Consider the following 20,372-nt stretch of genomic DNA (forward strand, 5'->3'; position numbering starts at 1 on the left):
TCTCACCTTTACATTTCTACACACAGCTACTCTTCTGCAGGTTTCGTGCGAATTATGTGATTGGTGAAATGATTTTAGATATTGCCTTTGATGGGATCCTAGCAATTAATATTCTCTGGTAGATTAGTTACACTGTGTTCGGTGCCAATTCCCATTCCTTGTGAACCATAGCTATGCTGGGTGCAGTTAACTGCTGTAGCCATATAGTCCCATAAAATCTCAATAAAATCCAAAAACTGTGGTGTATGGGTAATCTTGCCATAAATTGTAATAAAAATTACCCCTGTAGACTCGATATTCTGACCATTAAGTTCATGGATACTGCTGCTTTGTACATAAAGTTTTATGAAATAAATCGACCAATTCTGCTGCCCCTACCAGACACTGAGCTGTTTTGATGGAAAATCTGATAGGTGCGCCCAGAGCATTTTTCAATGCACACAGTGCTTATAATGAACTTTAAATAGGAAGAAAAATACCCTATGTGTGCTTTGTATAGTACGTACCAGCTTACAAGGAGAAAATCGTGGATGCCGTCATTGCCACAACGAGTGCATTTGTTGGGTCTCTAGAGCCAGGATTTGGTTTCCTGAGACACCTGTCTGAAACACGCTAGGTAAACCTGAGCATAGCACTTAATCTCTGAGGACTTTGTTTCAAATACCTTGCGTACATCTATGTCTGAAAGTGTTGTTTCCATCATTTAAAACACATTGCAGCCTCTGTGATGATCTCCTTCGGCGTTTTCCTGCTGGAGAACTTGGCATTGGGTTCCTGTTCTCTGGAAACCTGCCAAGAAGGAGGATTTTCAGAAAAGGTTGGGGCTTGCTGGCTGCAGAGTTACACAGGCAGTTATTTCAGGTACTGAACTGTGCCACACGCCAAATACAGAGAGCAAAGTTATGTTTGAGACACTGCGGTATTCATAACTGTTGGCAGATTGCTGATTTTAATGATAATTACTGTGTTCCCCTGTGAATTCCTCCTCTTCCAAATGAGCCAGTTTGGCCAGGGATCATTTTGTTCAGCATTGCTGCTAGGGACCAAGATGTCACCAAGATGCATTAGTGGTGGAAGGGAACAGAGGGTGGGAGTGAGTGAGTGGGAGCAGTGTTGATGCCATCGTCCCTTCTTCAGGCACTTCTGAGATGCCCCAGAAACTTTTCCTCCTTTCTCAGGAAACTAAGGCACAACCGAGTCACCTTCCGAAGGCTCCTCTCTTCTCCCCAGCAAGGGGTGGAGGTGTAATTTTCTTAATTGTATTTTCCAGTGCCATCCTTCTGGGAGTTTGGCAGCAAATGGCACCTTGCTGCCTCCCTCTGTACACACGCATGTGTGTAACAGTCGCACAGATGAGGTTCTTGAAAATGTAAATTTGGGGGCATGGGGTAATATTTGGTTTTTCATTCTTAATGGAGGTTAGTGCAGAGCAACTGCCACTTAAAACTAGATAGGATCTTCTTTTAGCTGCTGTATGTCATCATGCACTGGAAGCAACAGGAGAGGAAAAGTTGCAAAGTTTCTAAGAAAATAACAAGCGTGGGTCTTTAAGGCTTACTTGAGGTACCTCAGAAGTGCTCATTTCTGCAGAATTTTATTCCTGCAGACCTAGTGGTGGGATGTCAAGGCCACTGGGAAACCGCATCATGAGCAATCACTTCGGCCAGCATGCTGAATACTAGGTGTTTTTCAGAGGAAGCACAGCGTGGAGTTTAACGTGTGAAAACAGAGCAAACCAGCTCTGAATTTGGAAATCCGTTCACAAAGCAGAAATAGATTTTTAATTATTTTAACAGTGCAACTCAGTGTGATTCAGTTTTTATTATGCTGTGGTGTATCAGCAGGACTACATGTATGTTCGCAAAGCTATTAGCAGAGAAGTTAACTTAATTCAGAAAACTGAGGTATTAAAATAAAATGAGCCAACCGCTTCAGTATTTCAGGATGCTGAATTTTTCTCTATTTTCACACCAGCAAGCATCATCTTGTAATGAGTCATTTCAGCATTAGCTCATACTACGTGGCTTAGCTATAAAGAGAGGCAAAACTCCTGATGGTTACTTAGTTTTCTTCTGCTCTTAAATATTTCATTCATTTTTAACCCAAGGGGCCCCGATTTGCTTTTAAATCAAAAGCAGTGTGTAGATGTGAAATTGCTTCTAGTGGATCTCAGTGAGCCTACCGATGGGATGAATTTTCATCCCTATCACTCGCAGGAAATTTGATTTGAGGAAATCAGATCAGGTTGTGGTAACTGAAAACTGCCTGCAGTTGCAGAGGTATGTTAGTGCACAGCCTGTTTCACCCAAAAAAGAAGACATATTCAGACCACCTACTACAGGCATCCAACCCCAGTTTTTTCAACAGTGCATGGCCTAAGCAACCAGGCCACAGCACTTGAGCTGCGTATCTCTAAATTGCTGCGAAGAAGTTGAGTGATTAGGATGGTGTTAGGGTGGAGCAAACCTCTATTTGCCATCTCTTGAGGGAGCTCAGCTCTGTTCATTGTCCCAAAATGGTGAGCTTGCTGATGGGAAACAAAACACACCTAAGCATGCCTGGAGTGATTCCCAAATCAAAGTTTCACATGAAGCATGCCTGCCCTGGTGCAAACAGAAGCACACATTTAGAGAGTGGAGGAGGAGAAAAATACTCCAATTGTGTGGCCTTGTGGTTATGTTATTGCCCTGGGAAAGTTAAGGCTGCATTCTGGCCCCTAGATCCAAGGGGTTCGTCCATCCTCGAGCTGGCAGACTGGATCATTCCTGGAGATTTTGTGCCAGAAAGCACAAAATAAGTCAACACTCCTTAAAAACTCATTGTGCAAGTTTAAATCTGTTCCAGCTTTTTTAGAAGGGGTAATATTGTCCCGAAAACACAGGATCAGGTATTGTCTGGCCCCCACAGCCAACATAAACTTTATATCCAAAAAATTGTGTTTAATTCGACAGAAATAGAAGCAATCTTATATCTGATCCAGATCTGACTTTCCTATGGGCAACTGGCGGTTCAGATACAGTATTAATGGTAGACCAAGTTCTGGAGTGCATACCATACAGGCTGGTATGCATCTTTCTTCAGAGCCATCTGCACATTGCACCTTAAAACAAATTCAGGATGAGTTCACTTGTACCACCTAAAAGGAAACTCCTTTTTGGCACAAGTGGTTATTGAGAAGTGATTGCATATATGTACATGTGTCAAGAGCAATTCTCTGCACTTTCTTTGGCAGAAAGGATCAGAAAATGATGTGGCCACTTGCAGCCTTCTGTACTTGCAGACAGCCTTAAATAACTCTCCTGGCTCGCCAGTCTTTCCAGCGTGTAGTGCTAACAGCTTGCTTCTGTAACTCCTGTGCTCTTTCAATGACACCTTTGTCTCATGAAAGCTGTCTCTAACTTGATTCTTTTCACTTGCCTCACCTTAGCCTCATTCACACTTCACAAAACCACTGGATAGCTCTGTTGGACAAATGTTGCCTTTCAAGAGGAGTAGCAAGAGCAAGAAAACCTGTTCATTTGTAGAGCCTGAACTTTATTAAATGTGTCTGCCTGTGATAGGGAGGACTTGATTCAGTGTCATGGTGAGGTTTCTTCTGGACCTGTGGTCTTAAATTCAAGGAAAAGCTTGGTCCTCAGAGCAATGTAGGGCACAAAGCAAGGTTAAAATGCACTGGCATGTTTTGTGGGCTCTCCTCCACCTTGCTTGCCAATTGTATTCCATTACTCACTTGTCCTCCATCTTTTTCATCTCATTTGCTAAATTGCCTCCATCTCTTCCTTATTCCCAGTCTGATGCTCATTAGGCCAATAATTACTCTTAATTCAGCATTTATGAACTGCTGCTGGTATTTATAAACCTTGGTGCCAGCAGTCCGACGGTTGTTCTTAGATGTCCAAGAGAAAGGCAAAGCTGTTGACATTAGTAGGAGTCATGAACTCTGAATGTATAAAAATCCTGTACTGCAGTTAGCATGCTGTAGTGAGTGGTGAGGAGGAGATATCTGTTAGGCTTTCAGCCAGTTGGTTATTCACATGACTCATTTGAGGAAGGAGAATAGTTTTAAAGGCTGCCTTTCCCTGCAGCAGCTGCAGCCATGTTGGGGAGAAGACAAGGGCAGCTTACGCCAGGTGTCAGAGGCACTCCTGGCTACTCACCTCTGCTCACCAGCATCTTGTCCATCCCAGTCTGCAAGCTGGGGAAGGAGCAAGATAGGTCACATCTTGCTTTGTGGTACATTGGTCTGGTATGGGAGAGTCCTTGGGGCGAGGAGCACCTCTAGGTCCAGCCTGCTCCTCATCACTTGCTCTCCCCCAGTGCTTGCAAAGCACTGACATAAAGGGAGAGTGAAAAGTGAGAGGGTTGTAGGAAGACCAAGACAGAGCAAAAGAGGTTATGAACGAAAAGCAGGACAAAAAAGGGCTTCTATCTCTATGTCTGACATATAAAAATAAGGGAATAATCCCTGCATCGTTCTCTAATTTAATTATCATCTTTAAATCGTTTCACTGTGAAAATATAACAAAAAATGGCCTTGAATTCCCTGCCTTTGAATTTGCTCAAAGATCCATTTCCATTCCTAGCATTTCACTCTCACCATGCCCATGTGTCGCAACACCTCATGATGTGCTCAGACATTGGCTTCTGGTGAAGCAAGTAGCATCCATGGGGCAGAATTGTCCAATTTTCCTTAGCTGCAAATGCACAATCCCACTGGCTACTTCATGGCTGTATTAGGAGTATACAGAGTGGATGTACCTCATTGGGCACAAACAAAAAGAAGGTGCTGTTTTAGTATAGTTGAGTTTTCATCTTAACACATTCCTCAGGTAACGTGGAAACAACACCAGATAGGATAGGAGTCTCAATAATGTTTTAATAGTCTTCCAACAATCTCTAATAATAATGAAACAGTGTGTCTGATAAGGAACAAAAGTACATAAAATACTCTTCATATACATTTATACAAGCTTTCTGGGTAGGTGTATTCGTAGCTAAGTGGTCAATATTGGTGTATAAGAACTATATTATGGGCTAAATTACTTTAAAACTTTTATGATTTTAAGTTAAGCCTAGGTTTAAACATCAAGAAAGTTTCTGAGCTAGCCATTTAAGACTTTTGCTATAGTACCAGTTGGGTTAAGCCACAGTAAATGCAAAGTATTACATACATAATTTTATTACAATTTTAAATGCATTAACAAATGTCAGCTTTCACATATGTCACTTTTAGAAATACTTAATTGTTGTATAGATATAAACACGTAACTTCTTGCAATGAGATTCACTTAAAGAAAGACAAAAAAGGTAACAAGATAAGTAATAATCATCTTAAATTGTATATAGCAAGGTAGCCTTATTGGGGTATAAGTATCCTCAGAAGTAGCACCTTCTTTACAAATAGTTTTGAGAGGCTAAATCAGCTGGCTAGAGGGTTTAGTTGCTCTTAAAACAAGTACTAGAGTACCACTGATGCTCAGAAACACATTGAATATCATCATGAGTAAGTTGTGACTTTAAGAAACATAGAATGGTGCTTATTCTACCTAAAATAATTGAATGTTATGAACAATTTCTAAGTTCCTATATGTTTGTCTCATTGCAGCTCATCTTTCATTGTTAACAATCTCTGTTTTGATAAGGAAAAGGTGTTTGCTTTAGCGTATGTGAAGACAAAACAAGCAATCAGAATGCAGCCAGTATTACTGAGGCACCTAAACTGTTTTAATAGAAAGCTAATAGAAGTAATACTGTGCATCTGTAACTGCACTGTGCTTCAGGAAGGGGTTGTTGCATTAGCTTACTGAACATATTTTAATAGTAATTTCTTCTTTAACATAAATAAAAATGTGGCTGAAGGGTAGTTATAATCACTCACTGTTCTTTCACTTAGAAGTGGTTCATAGCCAAGGTATAAATTAAAATTTAAGACCAACTTTCCCTAGAGCCATCACTCATTTAGAGAGTGCTTTCTTTTCAAGAGCCCAGCTATCCATCAGTGCTACTTTTATGGCTGCATAGCTCTTGGAGTATCCATTTCCCTCCCATTCTTCAGCGTTGCTCAGTCCCTGTTCATCAGTGAACATGGCAACTTGAGAAGTATAGCAAAATGGGAATTTTAACTGTGGCTTTCAGAGTTCCTTTCTAGCTATAGACCTAGACCAAGGTGACTTAAATGAAGCCAAAGTATACTTTTTTTTTTCTTTCTTTCTTTTTTTTTTTTTTTCTTTTTCTTCCTGGTGCTTTAGCTGGACAGAGCTAGAGTTTACAAATACTGTGCATTTTCACTTTGAAGAAAACAGATTTCTCTAGCTGTATGCCTATAACTATATTTATGTTCCTACCCTCTCCCCATGTTTTGGTAAGGCTGTTAAGAACCTTTCTGTTGAAGAAGCCCGTAGCATCTGCCTGCAAGAGGTATTCAGTGATTCTGTATCCTCTTAAAGCAAGAAAAAGAAACATGCGTTTGAATGAAGGGGACTGCAAAACCTTACTTCTTCAGGGTATTGTAGGCTTTAGTTTGGTGGAAGTTGACTGAAGCCTGGTTAGAGAGGGATTGTCAGGGGGTGTAGTGATAGGGCAATGGTTTCAAACTTAAAAAAAAAAAAAAAAAAAAAGGTTCAGGTTAGATACTAGGTAGAAATTCTTTACTCAGAGGGTGTTGAGGCACTGGAACAGGTTGCTAAGAGAAGCTGTTGATGCCCCATGCCTAGAGGTGTTCAAGCCCAGGTTGGATGGGCCTTTGAGCAACCTGGTCTGGTCGGAAGTGTCCCTGCCTTGGAGCTAGAGGATCTTTAAGGCCCCTTCCAGCCCAAGCCATTCTGTGATTCTGTGATCTCTGAAGGGAACCTGTTGTGCGGGGCTCTGCTTAGGCAGAGCTGACAGGGAATAAAAGCTTTCTCAAAACACATGTAGCAAAGCCCAGAAAGTGTCCTCTCTCTGACACTGTGTTGTAGGAGAATACAAGCTAACAAACTGGAACGGTAAGCTCTTTAAATAAATAATCTTGGGTTCCCCTATTTCACCTGGCCAAACAAAATAAACACATTTGTAAACAAATCTCTTGCCTGCCCTCCCTGCTTCTCCCTTGCAGAGTCAGGCATCTCTCCAGTTTTGCTCTCTATTCCAGATGCTTTCAGTGTCTCTCAGAGGTTACTAATCCCACATGGTATTTCATGGGTGAGGAGGAGTGTCTCTCTTTACATCACCTTTCAACTTTGTCTCTGAATCTGTCCCCTGGTACATGCAACTCCCCAGTTCGTTTTGTGAACATCCCAGGTCACGGTTGTGCCCCAGGGTCCCTGTCACTTCACCTCTTGGTTTCCTCTCCCTGCCCATACTCAGTTGCTCCCCTGAGAAGGGTTATCCTTGCTTCCCTGTGGAGGGCAGCAGATAAGATTAAAGGGTAGGCATGTAGCCCACATTTCTGCTTTCCTTTCCTTCACTGTCTCTTTTCTTCACAAAACGTACCTCAGAAGGGCTGACCGTGGCTGTCTGCCAGAGCCCACCCAACTGCTCTCTCACTTCCCCTCTTCAGCAGGGCACAGGGAGATAGAAGATGGAAGAGGTCATGGGTTGAGATAAAGACAGGGAGATCCCTTACCAATTACTGTCATGGGCAAATCAGTCTTGACTTGGGGAAAATTAATTTAACTTACTGCCAATTAAAAACAATTGGGATGGTTGGGACACACACCCACCTTTTCCCAGGCTTGGCTTCACTCCTTCATTCCCAACCCCTCTACCTCCTTGCCCAGTATGAGCAGCAGCGGGGAATGGGGCTTGCAGTCAGTTTATTGCAGTTCATCTGTGCTGCTCCTTCCTCCTCGCATTTTTCTGCTGCTCCAAAGTGAGTCCTCCACAGGCTGCAGTCCATCAGGATAAGCCTGCTCCTCTGTGGGCTCACCATGGCTTGCACTTCTTGTCATAAGAGCCTGCTCCTGAAAAGGTTGCAGGTCCTTCGGGACATACCCACCTCCTGCAGCATGGGTTCCTCCACAGGCTGCAGTGTGGGTGTCTGCTCCACAGTGGCTCTCTCCACAGGCTGCAGGGAAACACCTTCTCTGCTGTGTCGTCCTCCACAGTCTGCAGGGGAACCTCCACTCTGGCACCTGGAGCACCTCCTCCCTCTCCTTCTTTTCTGATCTTGATGTTCACAAGACTGTTTCTCACTCTTTTCCTCGCTGCCTGTGCAGTGTTTTGCCCTTTCTTATGTACATTTTCCCCAAGGCGCCGCCACGTTGGCTGCTGTGGCGGGGCCATTGGAGCCAGCTGGAATCAGCTATCTGACATGGGGCAGCCCCGGCCTCTCCTCACAGAGGAGCCCCCAGCTGTCAGCACCTTGCCATGGACACCCAGGGCATTACTAAACAGTAAACTGTAGATGGACAAAATAATCCTGCAATGTTGATGTTTGGATTTTCTTAAGACCTGAGAGCATGTGATTTTTCCAACAAATCTGACTTAAAGGAAGAAGATACATTAGCCAGCATCAATCACCTGTAAGTTAGGCATCTGTGCAAAATTGTTTGTAGAGTCTTTGACACATGTAATGTGGAGACAAGTCATCTTCAGTGGTTCACACAGGTGTTGAATTGATTCAGAAACCAGGACAACTGGCCTATTTTAGCTGCCTAGCTTTTGATTGACTGGAGTGACATGGATCTCCACCTGGTGTCTCAAGATGGACAGTCAAAATCAAACAATTGCTCTTGAAATTTGGCTGTAAAATTTGCTCTCAGGTGTGCTGTGTTGTACAAGGTAGAGGTACCACTTTATCTTCAATTTCAGAAGTCAACCTGAATAAATTAACTTGAGGGTGAACTGAATTTTTGACAAACACTGTGTATATAGTTTTATTTGCATTCAGTAGTTCAAGTCTGCAGAGCGCATTCCTGTAGTCTGTGTGCATTTGGGCATTTGCATACAGGCGGAAACGTTTGTGTATATCTGTAGTACTGCTAGAGGACTTTGCAAATTCATCGTCTGATTTGTGAAGCTCAGAGTAAACCATGCCATCCAGCCTAAGCAGATAGATGTGTTGTACACCCTAATGTTGCTCTGGGACAAGATTAATTTCAGCGCGCTCATATTAATCCATTATATGTCTCTTTCCAGCACAAATGGACCCCCGAGGCCTATCTCCCAGACAAATTAAAAGTGACAGTGATGATGACGACCTGCCAAATGTGACCTTAGATAGCGTTAATGAAACTGGATCTACAGCGCTCTCCATAGCCAGAGCAGTACAAGAGTAAGTATCATATTCTCAGAGTGAGATGAGTATCACCAAGGTGTTCCCTGGCTGATGGAGACACCATCCATCGGCAGCTCCATGGAGGTGTCCTCCCCTCTGCAAGCCGGTGTACCTGCCAGCATCCTTTCTGTTCAGCTGCATTCCCTTTAGGAAGAGATTGCTGCTTCTGTCTGCTTTCTCTGCTTCTCTTTTCACTTCTTTCTCTCCTCTCTAATTCTTAGCTAAAGTTTCAGATTAAAGTTATTTCTCCTTTATTTACTTGCAAAGCTTGTAGTGGTTTTTATATTCACTCCAGGTTAGACTTCCTCTGAAAAAAACACCTCACTTTCTTCTTGACTGAAAGCAGCATCAGGAAGCTTCATCGAGTTGCCATCAAATAGAAATCACCTACATGTCTCATGCAGAATAGAGTAATTGAAAGGAAATTAGTGAGGGGCTTTGAACATTTTTTCCATTACTGTTATTTTTCTGCGTGCTTTTACTTACTGGAGGGACAAAACCCAAGTTCTTAATTTAATTCCTTTATTGCTTACTTAAAAAAAAAAAAAAAAAAAAGGAAAAGTTTATCACTAACTTTAGTAATTCTGTAGATGCATAAGCTTGCTCAGTCACTGTAGCAGCTGGAAGGGAACCAACTGTGAGGTAAATAAGTATTAATATCCCCATTTCATAGGTGAGGAAAATGAGGTTATGTATAAAGGTCACCCTGTAAGTCTGAAGCAGAGCTGGAAATAGAACTAGAGCCTCCAGGCACTAAAGCCTGTGCTACCCCTACAAAACATATTACTCTATCCGAGAGGTTCAAACTGTGGGCATTCTGGACATTATTAAATAGGAAGGGATATAATAAAGGCCATTAGACACTGTTATATAATTTATTATAAATTAATTTTAAATGTCGTAACTCGATATCTAAAAGTACTTACATATTGTTGGTTTTTATTTTTTCCATGCCATCAATAGCCAGAAGTGCTGATGTTCCCAAAGCAATGTTCTATATGCTGAGAGAAAACTAAGCTGCTTGTTGAGGGGGAACTATGTTTTTTGCATTGTTTGGGCAGTTGGCCAATGGGTTTTCTTCCTGAGGTGTTCTTTATATCTTCCTTTTTGCCACCCAAGTCACCCCTCTTACCCATTCCCAAAGATGCAGGAAGGAAGATGTGGTGTTGCAAAGACTGGTGGTAGTGATCCTGTACTGCAGACATCAGCTGAGAGCCTGTAAGAGCATCCAGCCATGCTGCCTCTCTGAAACACCACCTCTCACAACTCAGCAGGGCTTTCACCAGGCACCCACTAATACTTTTTCTGGTCAAGCACAGTAACCATGATCCCCAAATCTACATTCCCCCTAAGCAGAGAGGGAGTTCATTATGGCCAAGTGTTGGCTCCCACTGTAATTAGTATGCTCCCATTCTGACAGTGGTAAAGGAAGAAAACAATTCTTCACAAGTGACACTGCTGCTTGATTGACAGGCCTCACACATATTTTGAATTTGCTAGTAACAACACCAGGCCCTGAAGTATTTTTTTCTCAGTTTATAGCACACATAATAAGCCAGAAAAATAATACAACCCGTCATGATTTTGAACTAAATAGTTTTGCCTAATTAATGAAAAGAGAAAGAGACATGGAGAGCTAGCAAATACTTTTAATATATGACTGGCAGGCTGATACTATTTTATGTGATTGATTTTGCTGGAACATTTAGACAATTGGTCAAACCATGAAAAGCGTTTTTGGAATAATGCATTCCACAATTTGTGAAGGAAAATGTGTCGAATATTGCTTGGCTGGCTCTGGAGCATAAGAATTAAATTAAGAAATTTAATAATATAACATCAACTCATCCTTGTTACAGGTTATTTTAAACAGTAATCTGTTAGTTTATTTCAAAAGCCCCATTAGGAAAATTTAATTTGACAGTGATCTGCAATTTGTCTTATTTTTCACTTCATTCTCAGTCATAGACACTGTACATACAGCTGCCGTGCTGAAAAGAGATGTTAGCACATTATACCAACTCCACTCAATCCATTTCTTCCTTGGTCTGTAATATATTGCCTTACAGACAGGCTCCATTCTGTATAATTTTGGCATCTAATGTGTACCTTAATTTTAGATGTCTAGCAAAGCAGTCCTCTGAAAATAAAAGACCACATTCTACATACTTTTGTTGCAGAGAGGAAAGTGCCTTTGAAGTTTTCCAAAGGGAGATCCTGTGTGCTCAATTTAGCACCTAAACTTAGTAGACAGGAATTTCCTCTGAAGATGTGGAAAAGTACCTACCATTCTGCTGAGTAACTGGGCAGCGTAGGTGCATGCATAGAAAGACTGCCTAAATCTTGGTCTAAATCTAAGTCTTAGGTCTAAGCAAAGTGTTGAGGTGAGGCAGGCTGGACTTCAGAGTATTGAAGACTGTCCTGTAGCATTTAGTCTTTCTTAAGTGAGCTTGTCAGTGCTTTCTTGTGAATAGTTCTACAGTTAACAATGAAAAATAGCTTACTGCTGAGAGAGAGTCTTCTCTTTCTATCTGGGAAGTACAGCATGGCACCTCCAAAGGGATGGCATTATCCTTTCCTTCAATATTATATTGCTGTTGTACAGTCTTGCCTTTGTTAAACATAACACTAAGCCTAATTTTTACATGATGGTGGCACGTGCCAGACAACAATGGGCCTTTTCCAGGTTGTGTTTCAGACATTTTTAAAATTGTTCTTCATAAGGATATTTAATTATATATATATATGTATATATATTTGTCTATTGGCCCTTATTCTCCAACTGCCTAATTGGACATCTGCAGCATAGATACCTGCATCCAAGCTAGTTTTCTGTCTTCACTGCACATGGAGCACACAGAAGGTGATGTGCCCAAGTGTTAATTCTTTGAAACTATGCTAGCTGTCTAATTTAGGGAGAGAGTTAAGCCCATGAGCTCCAATTCCTCCCCATTCACTGCAGGCCCTGTAGTTCTCTGGTGTGAGGTGAGGGTAAGCCACCCCATGGCGTGACTCAGGAGTTAGTGTGCCACCAGCTGGGAATCGGTACCACATGTACCAACATCTTCCTTTGGATCTAAATCTGCTCGGTGGTGTTAGAAGTGCCAAGGATTTAACCATAAGCTGAAGGAAACTTAAATAGTCATTGTCTGGGGAGGGGGAATTGTTTTAATATAGCCAGGTTGTTTAGTCTGGAGAAGAGGAGGCTCAGGGGAGACCTTTTTGCTTTCTACAGCTACCTGAAAGGAAGGTGTAGGGAGCTGGGGGTTGGCCTCTTCTCACAGGTAACTAGTGACAGGACTAGAGGGAATGGCCTCAAGCTGCATCAGGGGAGATTTAGGTTGGAAAAGAGGAGACATTTCTTCTCAGAAAGAGTAGTCAGGCATTGGAACGGGTGGCCCAGGGAGGTGGTGGAGTTACTGTCCCTGGGGGTGTTCAAGGCAAGGTTGGAGGTGGGGCGCTTAGGGACATGGTTTAGTGGGTAATATTGGTAGTAGGGAGATGGTTGGACCAGATGGTCTTGAAGGTCTTTTCCAAGCTTAATGATTCTGTGATTTTTAAGCTTGTTGCTTTGCAAATTACCCTTACGTGGCTAGGTCATAGGACAGTTTGGAATGCCCATGTGACAGCTTTGCTTTTCGTGTCCTTTAAAACTGAAGGCATCCTCCTGTGTTTCTGCTTTGTTTTCAGTACACTATAGTCTAACTAGAAAAAAAAAATCTTACCAGTAAAAATTCTGACAATCAAACACTACGAGCCTCATGTTTGGCATTAGTTCTTATTTACTTAAACAGAATGTAATTCACTTGCATATTTGTAAAATAACCAAGTATGACTATTTTTTCTCAGGAAAATTGCCTTCTTGCTGCTAGCTTTATATTGGCAGAGCTTGCAGATTTCTCAGTACTTCTTTTGGAATTACTTCATAGTCCTTCTTCAGTTCAGCAAACCCAATCAATAATGTAAAGTTATAGATAAACAAAGTCATTATTTCCAGCAGGGCACTTGGGTGAAATTTCTTTATGTGAGAGTGCTGCTTTATGGGAGTTCCTGTGCCTTACCATAACTTGGACTAGGAATAATTTATTAATCTCAGATAATTTGCTCTGGTTGATAATAAATATCGCCACAATATGTAGATTTCAGTGGGCTTTGCACTGTAAGCAACATTTCATCCTTTTCGTAGCATGTTTTACAAACTCATTCTGACATGTAGCTCTCTAACAAAGAGCAGATTTGCCTCGATATGCCTGACACCACTGGGTGCTTATTACACAGCCAGAATAGCATCATATATTCAGGGTCAAATCTCAGATACACTCCAGAATTCTTTATAAAGCCAAGAAAAGAGAAAGCATTAGTTGAGCCCTAGAAGACCAGTAAAACTTTTTAAGTTCCCCTTTTGGAGGCAGCATCCTGTTCCCTCAGCATGGCAGCCCTCCCACCCCAATGCAGTGGGGCACAGAAGCCATCCCATGGCACACAGCAACATAAACCTTGAATAGGGCATTCAGCTTCTTCTTGCCCTGCACACATGCACCGTAAAACCTCAGTATTTTAGACCTTGTAGCTCTCTCCCCCGAACACATGCCATGTGATTTCTCCTACCTGCAGATACTGAGGGCAGAAGTGGAAGAGACAGAGGGAGGGTGGTTTTTAGTGCGAACTTTTGACCAGTGTGTTGTTTAAAATCCAGAGATCCAGAAATTTCTCTTCCTGCCCTTACAGACATTTCTTCTCCTTTTGAGTTGGAGGTGGAGGGAACCCCTCTAATGAAACCATTTTTCCATGTCAAGGAGAAGATGGACTGTGCATATAAACTAATGTTGCTTGAGTAACCTTCTTGTTTCTCTGGGATGAAGTAGAGACATAAAATTCAGAGAGGAAATCCTGAATACTTGTAGTGATAGCTGCAGTTAATTCATAGAAATGTGATTTGTCATTGGGATGTGACCGTGCTGACCTTTAGCGTGAACTCTTTCTTGCGCTGCGCTGGATGCTGCTGAGTGAAAATGAAATTGGGGGCTTTGACCCTACCACCCGTGCTCTTTGGCTACGTTACATGATTGATACGTTAATGCTAATGTGATCATCTTACTTTATTTTCAAATTCTGCTGGGTTTTATTATTATAACACAGTGGAAGAAAGTTTTGGATACTGCACGAGAGAAAAAGAAAGTCCACAGCAGATAGACAGCACAGCCACAGTACCAAGTTGATAAGTAGTTTTTGAGTCTGATTTTTTTTTCTTACCTTTTCTTCTCCCTCCTTTTCTTCAATGTAAATCAACTTCTGCATTGATTTTTATCTTTTTTGAAGTTTATACGTGTGTTCCCATCAGCCATTCATTTTCTACACTGATAATGTCTGTTTTCCTGATTCAGCTGCAATCATTCGTTACTACTGTACTATTCGTTATAGGGAACTTTTGCCTCAGTTTTTTCCTCTAGTTACTGACAAAATACTTTGCCCTGAGTCTCCCAAGAAGCATAAGTGAGAGTGTTTTGGCAGTGCTTGTTTGAACTTTGCTTCTCTCTCCTCTGGTACATCCACCCTCTGTGAACAAATGCTCAATTTAAAACTGGCACAAAATTGGATGGTGATTTTGCACATGGAGAGCTGAGTAGTGCTGCTCCAGAATTTCTCAATAAAGCATTTTTTTTACTGGAGAATGCTAGTTTGTCTAAAGTAAAATTGTGGGAATACATCAGCTTCAATTTGACTTTTCTCATGAAGATTTGCCAAGTCTGGGGTGCGTTTTTCCATTGCAGTAAATTTTTTCCATCACAGTAAGACCTAAGAAGATTGCTCAGTTGCTGCGATGCTCATGGGGGGCAGTAGGGCCCCAAACAGAGAAAACTGAATTGGCCGTGAGTCTCCCACCTCCCCACAGACTCTTTTGGCAAGGGGCTTCTCCTCAGCCCTCTCGAGTTACTGTACAAACCTATCTGACTCACTGAACATTAAAAATGAGGTGTATATGCAGATACCTAAGTGAGATGCACTGGTGATGTAGAGCCCAGTAAGGCAGACAACCATCTGTATTGTGGTTGAGTCCCCCGCTTCGTGGATATTTCTGTCCTAGTTTTATTTTTTGTCAGCAGTCTCACATCTGTATCCTGTGGTGGAAAAAAAAAAAGGATGGTGCTGTGAAAAGTGTTGCTGGGCTGGACAAGGGCTGGCAGAGGAGTGCTGTGACCTAGCTATCTTAGGGAACCCCTGAGCAGTACTGGCTGGTGCAGTTTGGACTTAACCTTGCAGCAAGGTTCATCTCTCATAATTTAAGCTACCTGAAAGATAAGCTCAAATATTTTGGATTTTCTCAGTGTAGTAGTAGTGCATGTAGCAGTGCATACTTCTAGGTTCAATTGTTTCACCTTTCATCCAATCCCTCTCAATCATCTCATGCCTTTTGGAGGTGCCTGTCTTCCCCCATGGTTATAAAGGAGTTTGGACAAATGGCTTAGGGAGAATGGTTAACCTTAAGACTGGTAAAGTTATGTGAGGAATCTTACTCCATGTGGTTTTCTGAGGCCATGATAGAAGTCTGTGACTCAAGAAGAACCTGAACCAGTACATCTAAACTTGGGGCCTATGCCAATGCTATAAAGTATGATTTCTACATCCATGCAGGTCAGATAACTCAATAAATAAGTGCTGACTTCTATAGTGTATTTATGCACTGTATTTTATGCACTTTACAAATTTACTCATAGACCTATACTATTCTAAGAAGGTTCTTTTTTTTTTTTTTTCTTCTTTTGCATATGCCACATTTAAAAAAAAATAAAATAAAACAGGCGTAATAACTTGGCAGGCTGGGCAATAAAATCAAAGGATGCCATTCTGTGCATGCACAGAGATTCTGGGATTTTTGGTGTGAAAATCTCTTGTATATGTCTCAGAGCCTTTTGCCAGAATAACAGATTTCCCATCAGCCAGTGATCATTAGGAACAAGTGCCAGGTGGACGGCAACTGTAAATCAAAAGCACCTTCTACAAAGAAGTTGCCATAGCTGCCTGCTTTGAAAGGATGGTATTGCTTAAATGACAGTGTATTAGGAGACAGGGATATTGTCAAATTAGTCCCTGAAGAAAGCTAATTTGAAAATAAAAATGCTTTCAGCTTGGTCTACACAAAAATATTTTTTTCCTGTCCACCCTGCAACAGTAAGTTACCAGTGACTGTTCGTAGATGAGTCTAGACCAAGGAGGCATTGCCATTAGGAAATATGCTCTCTTCTTTTGAATCACTTTGAAGTGCTAGGCATTGAGCTGCAATACATATTTTACCATACCATTGCTAGGAGTAATATTTTCCTTTGAAGAGAAATATTTAAATTAATAAGCATAATAAGCTGAAAGGGCCAAGAAATCCTGGCTCTGTTAAAGTTCAGGTGAGTTTTACCATTAACTTAATTGCATCTAACGATTAATTCTGATACCATAACAGAAATCTGGATGCTAAAAAGAAAAAAAGTAACACGTAGCCTGTCTTGGGACCAGTATAGTGCAGCAAGAGAGTTATTTGTAACATTTGGGTTCATAGATAACTTTCTGTATGTCTCTTTCATTACCTTTATCCATCACAAACAAACTTTCAAAGATCTTGCTTCCTGGCTTCGGTTTAGTATCTATATTTAATTGTCTCATATAATTGTCTTCTCAAAAATAGATTAAATTTGTTAATTCATTTTAATTTTTGTCCAAGAAGTGCCAATCATTTCAAGGCAATAACTTTGTCGTTATTGGGATTTTACACCACTAAACATGTTTACACAAGTGTTCCTTGGAATAAAACGCCCCAAAACAATAGAGTATGATTATAATTCATATAGCACTTTTTATCTTTGGAGTGCTTTGCAAACATTAACTAATTAAATTGTACGGGTCCCCTGTGTGTTCAAATATTATAATTATCTGCAGGTTAGTGTCTTGCTCAAGGCACACAGCAAAGCAGAGGATGAGCTGGGATCTAGTCCCATGCTAAATCCACTGCTCTGTGTTGCTCCAGAGTGAAGCTCGAGTCATTACTGGTTAGATATGTGAAATGCCTTTTATTGATGGAGAAGGAGGCATTGTGTAATTGCTTCAAGAGCATGACACTGAAATGTGAATTATAAGTAACAATATGTATGACTGCTACCCGGTTAGCAGTTTGTGCGCCTATTTGGCAGGAGTTTCCCTGATGATTCATTATTCAGCTTTTTCTGTATTTTCTTTCTAAATCAGCACAGAAGGCAGAGGCAGAGAGGTTTGCATTAAGAAATTCAGAGCTGCAGCAAATACTCAACGGTGTGGATTAGACAGCAGAACTCTGCCAGAAAAAGCCACAATAAAACTACCTCAGTGAACTGCTACCTTGACTTACTGATAAGAAAAAGAAAGAGCATTGTCCTCTGCTGTCACTTGAGCCAAAATTACTTCTTTTTTCATTATCTAGATCAGATAAGTTTTTATCTTTCCTTTTCCATATGGCAGTTCCTGTGATTTTGTGACAGACAAACATGCAGCACAATTAATTCTTAATAGCAGTGCTCATGCCAATGTATGAAAAATGTTTCCTGAGTGTTCAGATCAATGAATACAAAAACATGAAGGAAGTTGTATAGGTCCCAGGTATATGTAAAAGGCATGCAAAGGAGGGCACTCTTAAGACAGGAACACCGTTTAGCCAGGCATAATTGAGTAAGCATGTGAATACAAGACTAAAAAAACAAAACAAACGAAAAAAAAAACACCCAACCCACAATGTATTTTTTCTACTGTTCTCCTTTCTTCTCCTTCACAATGGGGAAAGGTTGTCCTGGGTTTTCCCCTTTATTAGCTCCATCCTGTTTCACTAAGAGTGACTCCACCACAACCTCATTTCTCACAGCAAGTTCTTTTTAGGCTTCAGGTAAAGAGGAATGACAGGAGGCTCCTGGATGATGGATGTAGAAGAAATTTTTGTGCTCAGCCCTTGTGCCGAAGAGGTGTTGTCCATGTGTATGTGGCCGAGGACATGACCATTACTATTTTGGACACTTCAAGGCAGGGATAATTGGAGCTTAAAGCAACCACACATATGAGGTTACTCTAGGCAAAAAGAAAGGAACTGAAGGCTGAAATAAGAGGTAAAGCAAATCAGTGGCTGAGGTGCGTCAGAAGTACCAACAGTCACAAGTGCCAGAGTCAAGCTGAGCACCTTCTTTGTTGTAGCCATGACACACAAAAGACACGTCAAGAATGAAGTTTTGGGCAACATTTTTATTTATTTATCCCCCTGGGATATACTGAGCTGCTGCAGGATAGTGATACACGGAAATAGGAAAACTGAGGCAGGAAGGAACTAAAGAGGAGACCACAGTGGATCAAACCCACTCTTGCTGTGTCATTAAGCTCAGGCAGAACGGAGTGGGCTGGCAGGTCAGAGGCTGCCCTGAAAAAATGCTCATCCTAAGGCTTGTCTACAGTGGCTGCTGCATAGGGAAACCTCTAGCATTTCGAGCAGAACCCAAAAATGAGAGAGCTGATGACCATAGCTTTCTCTTTGGTCAGGTGGCCAGAGAGTCAGAGAGTCAAATAATTTTACAGGAGGAGCTAGAATAATTACTGAATCTCAATTACAAATTCTCAATCTAATTACAAATCTCAATCACAGCGGTTTTGAAAGTGGAGGAACAGGATAATGTTTAGTAAATTATTTGCTTAGCTAAAAAGGTTGATTCCCTTTGCACTCAGCATTTCCACTGCCCAACTTTTTGTTTTTTGTATCACTATGTAATTTCTCTGAGCTTCTTAGCCATCACTAGGGCATAGTCTTGCTTACAAATGTGTTTGCATCCTAATAGCAAGAACATGCAGTTTTGTAATGGGCACACGCCTGTTAATGTACCACATGGCATAGAGGTACCGCTAGTCCCATACAATGTGCATGAACTACATGTGCTCAGAGCCAGGATGAACCATGCAGACTCTTGGCACAAGGTGTGGATTGTCAACTTTGGGGTCCTGGCAGAAGCGTTGTAAGGTTATAAAACGTGTTTGGGTCCAGAGGTTTCAGAGCACCTACACAAGGCATCAGCACTCCCTTAATATCATTAGCAAAGACTTAAATGCTCTGGTTACCTGCTAGGTGTATGGCTGTGGGTCATCTCTGTTCTCTGTGGAGCTTGTGACCTGATCATTAACGCCAAGTTCAGGGAAAAAAGGAAAAAAAAAGGTTTAGGTTGCCAACTTCCCATTGTGGAAAATGAGAGGGCAAGCAATCTATTCAGAGCTTACCTGCTTCTACCTATTTTAAAACCCATTCTATCCTCTTCCTAGCAGCCTCAAAGGAGGGGATCCACTCCTTCTAAAGACATGACGGCCAGTGGCAGTGGTCATGCAGCCACCTGCATCTGCCATATAAACGCAGTGGTTAGCACACTGACTTAGGAAGCCAGATACCCAAGTTTGCCAACTGAATACAAGGCTAGGATGCAAAAGATACCAAGGAGTGGCCCCACAACATCCCTTTCCTCTTCTTTTTCCTCCTACACTGGTATTTTGGATTAGAAAGTTACTATTACAGATCCCTTTTTATGCTGAATCTATGTTGTCAAGTGTGTTTTAGCCATTTCTAGAGCACAGAAAAACTTCAGCCCCAGAGGCAAGGGTTGGACTTCTGGATCAGAGCGGTGTTGGGGTGGGAGGTAGCTGCTCAGCTGCCCAGACAGGATGCAGGGGCATGCACTTAAATGCCAGTCTCTCCCTTCCATTCCTCATCCACCCCCACTTTCTGAATAAGTGGTATTTTAAGGTACATTTTAATCTGAAAATGTGGCTTTGTAAACTTGTTTGTTCCACTCAGATGTCAGTAAGGTGAGAACAAGGCAGCCAGCTAGGGGCAGGAAACGCATCAGCTATCTTAGGCTAAGTTGTCTACACTTGCAAGCCACAGCCGTTTGGCTTTCAGGCCAAACCAAGAGGAACATTGGAAGTTTTAGGTGTCTTTTGGGGTTTTTGGAAGATGGATTTTCTGGTGTTGTTTTCTCTTTAGTGCCTACATAACAGAGGTTCTTACCAGAGTTTTAATTGTCTGCTGAATTTCCCACTGGCAAAAATTCAGCGTGCAAATACTCATCTTCACCAG

At 41.6% G+C, this 20,372-nt stretch overlaps 1 protein-coding gene across 5 annotated transcripts in view; it reads left to right on the forward strand.

The window, feature by feature from the left end:
- The window catches only part of KLF12 (Kruppel like factor 12), a 243,667-nt gene that overhangs the window by 163,009 nt on the left and 60,286 nt on the right, over positions 1-20,372 (forward strand). For all 5 annotated transcript variants that reach the window (XM_032192667.1, XM_032192689.1, XM_032192698.1 and 2 more), the window contains exon 5: positions 9,118-9,253. In XM_032192667.1, the coding sequence (XP_032048558.1) occupies positions 9,118-9,253 (136 nt within the window). The remainder of the gene's footprint in view (positions 1-9,117; positions 9,254-20,372) is intronic.

Source organism: Aythya fuligula, chromosome 1 (genome assembly GCF_009819795.1).
Source record: "Aythya fuligula isolate bAytFul2 chromosome 1, bAytFul2.pri, whole genome shotgun sequence".
NCBI classification, from domain to species: Eukaryota; Metazoa; Chordata; class Aves; order Anseriformes; family Anatidae; genus Aythya; species Aythya fuligula.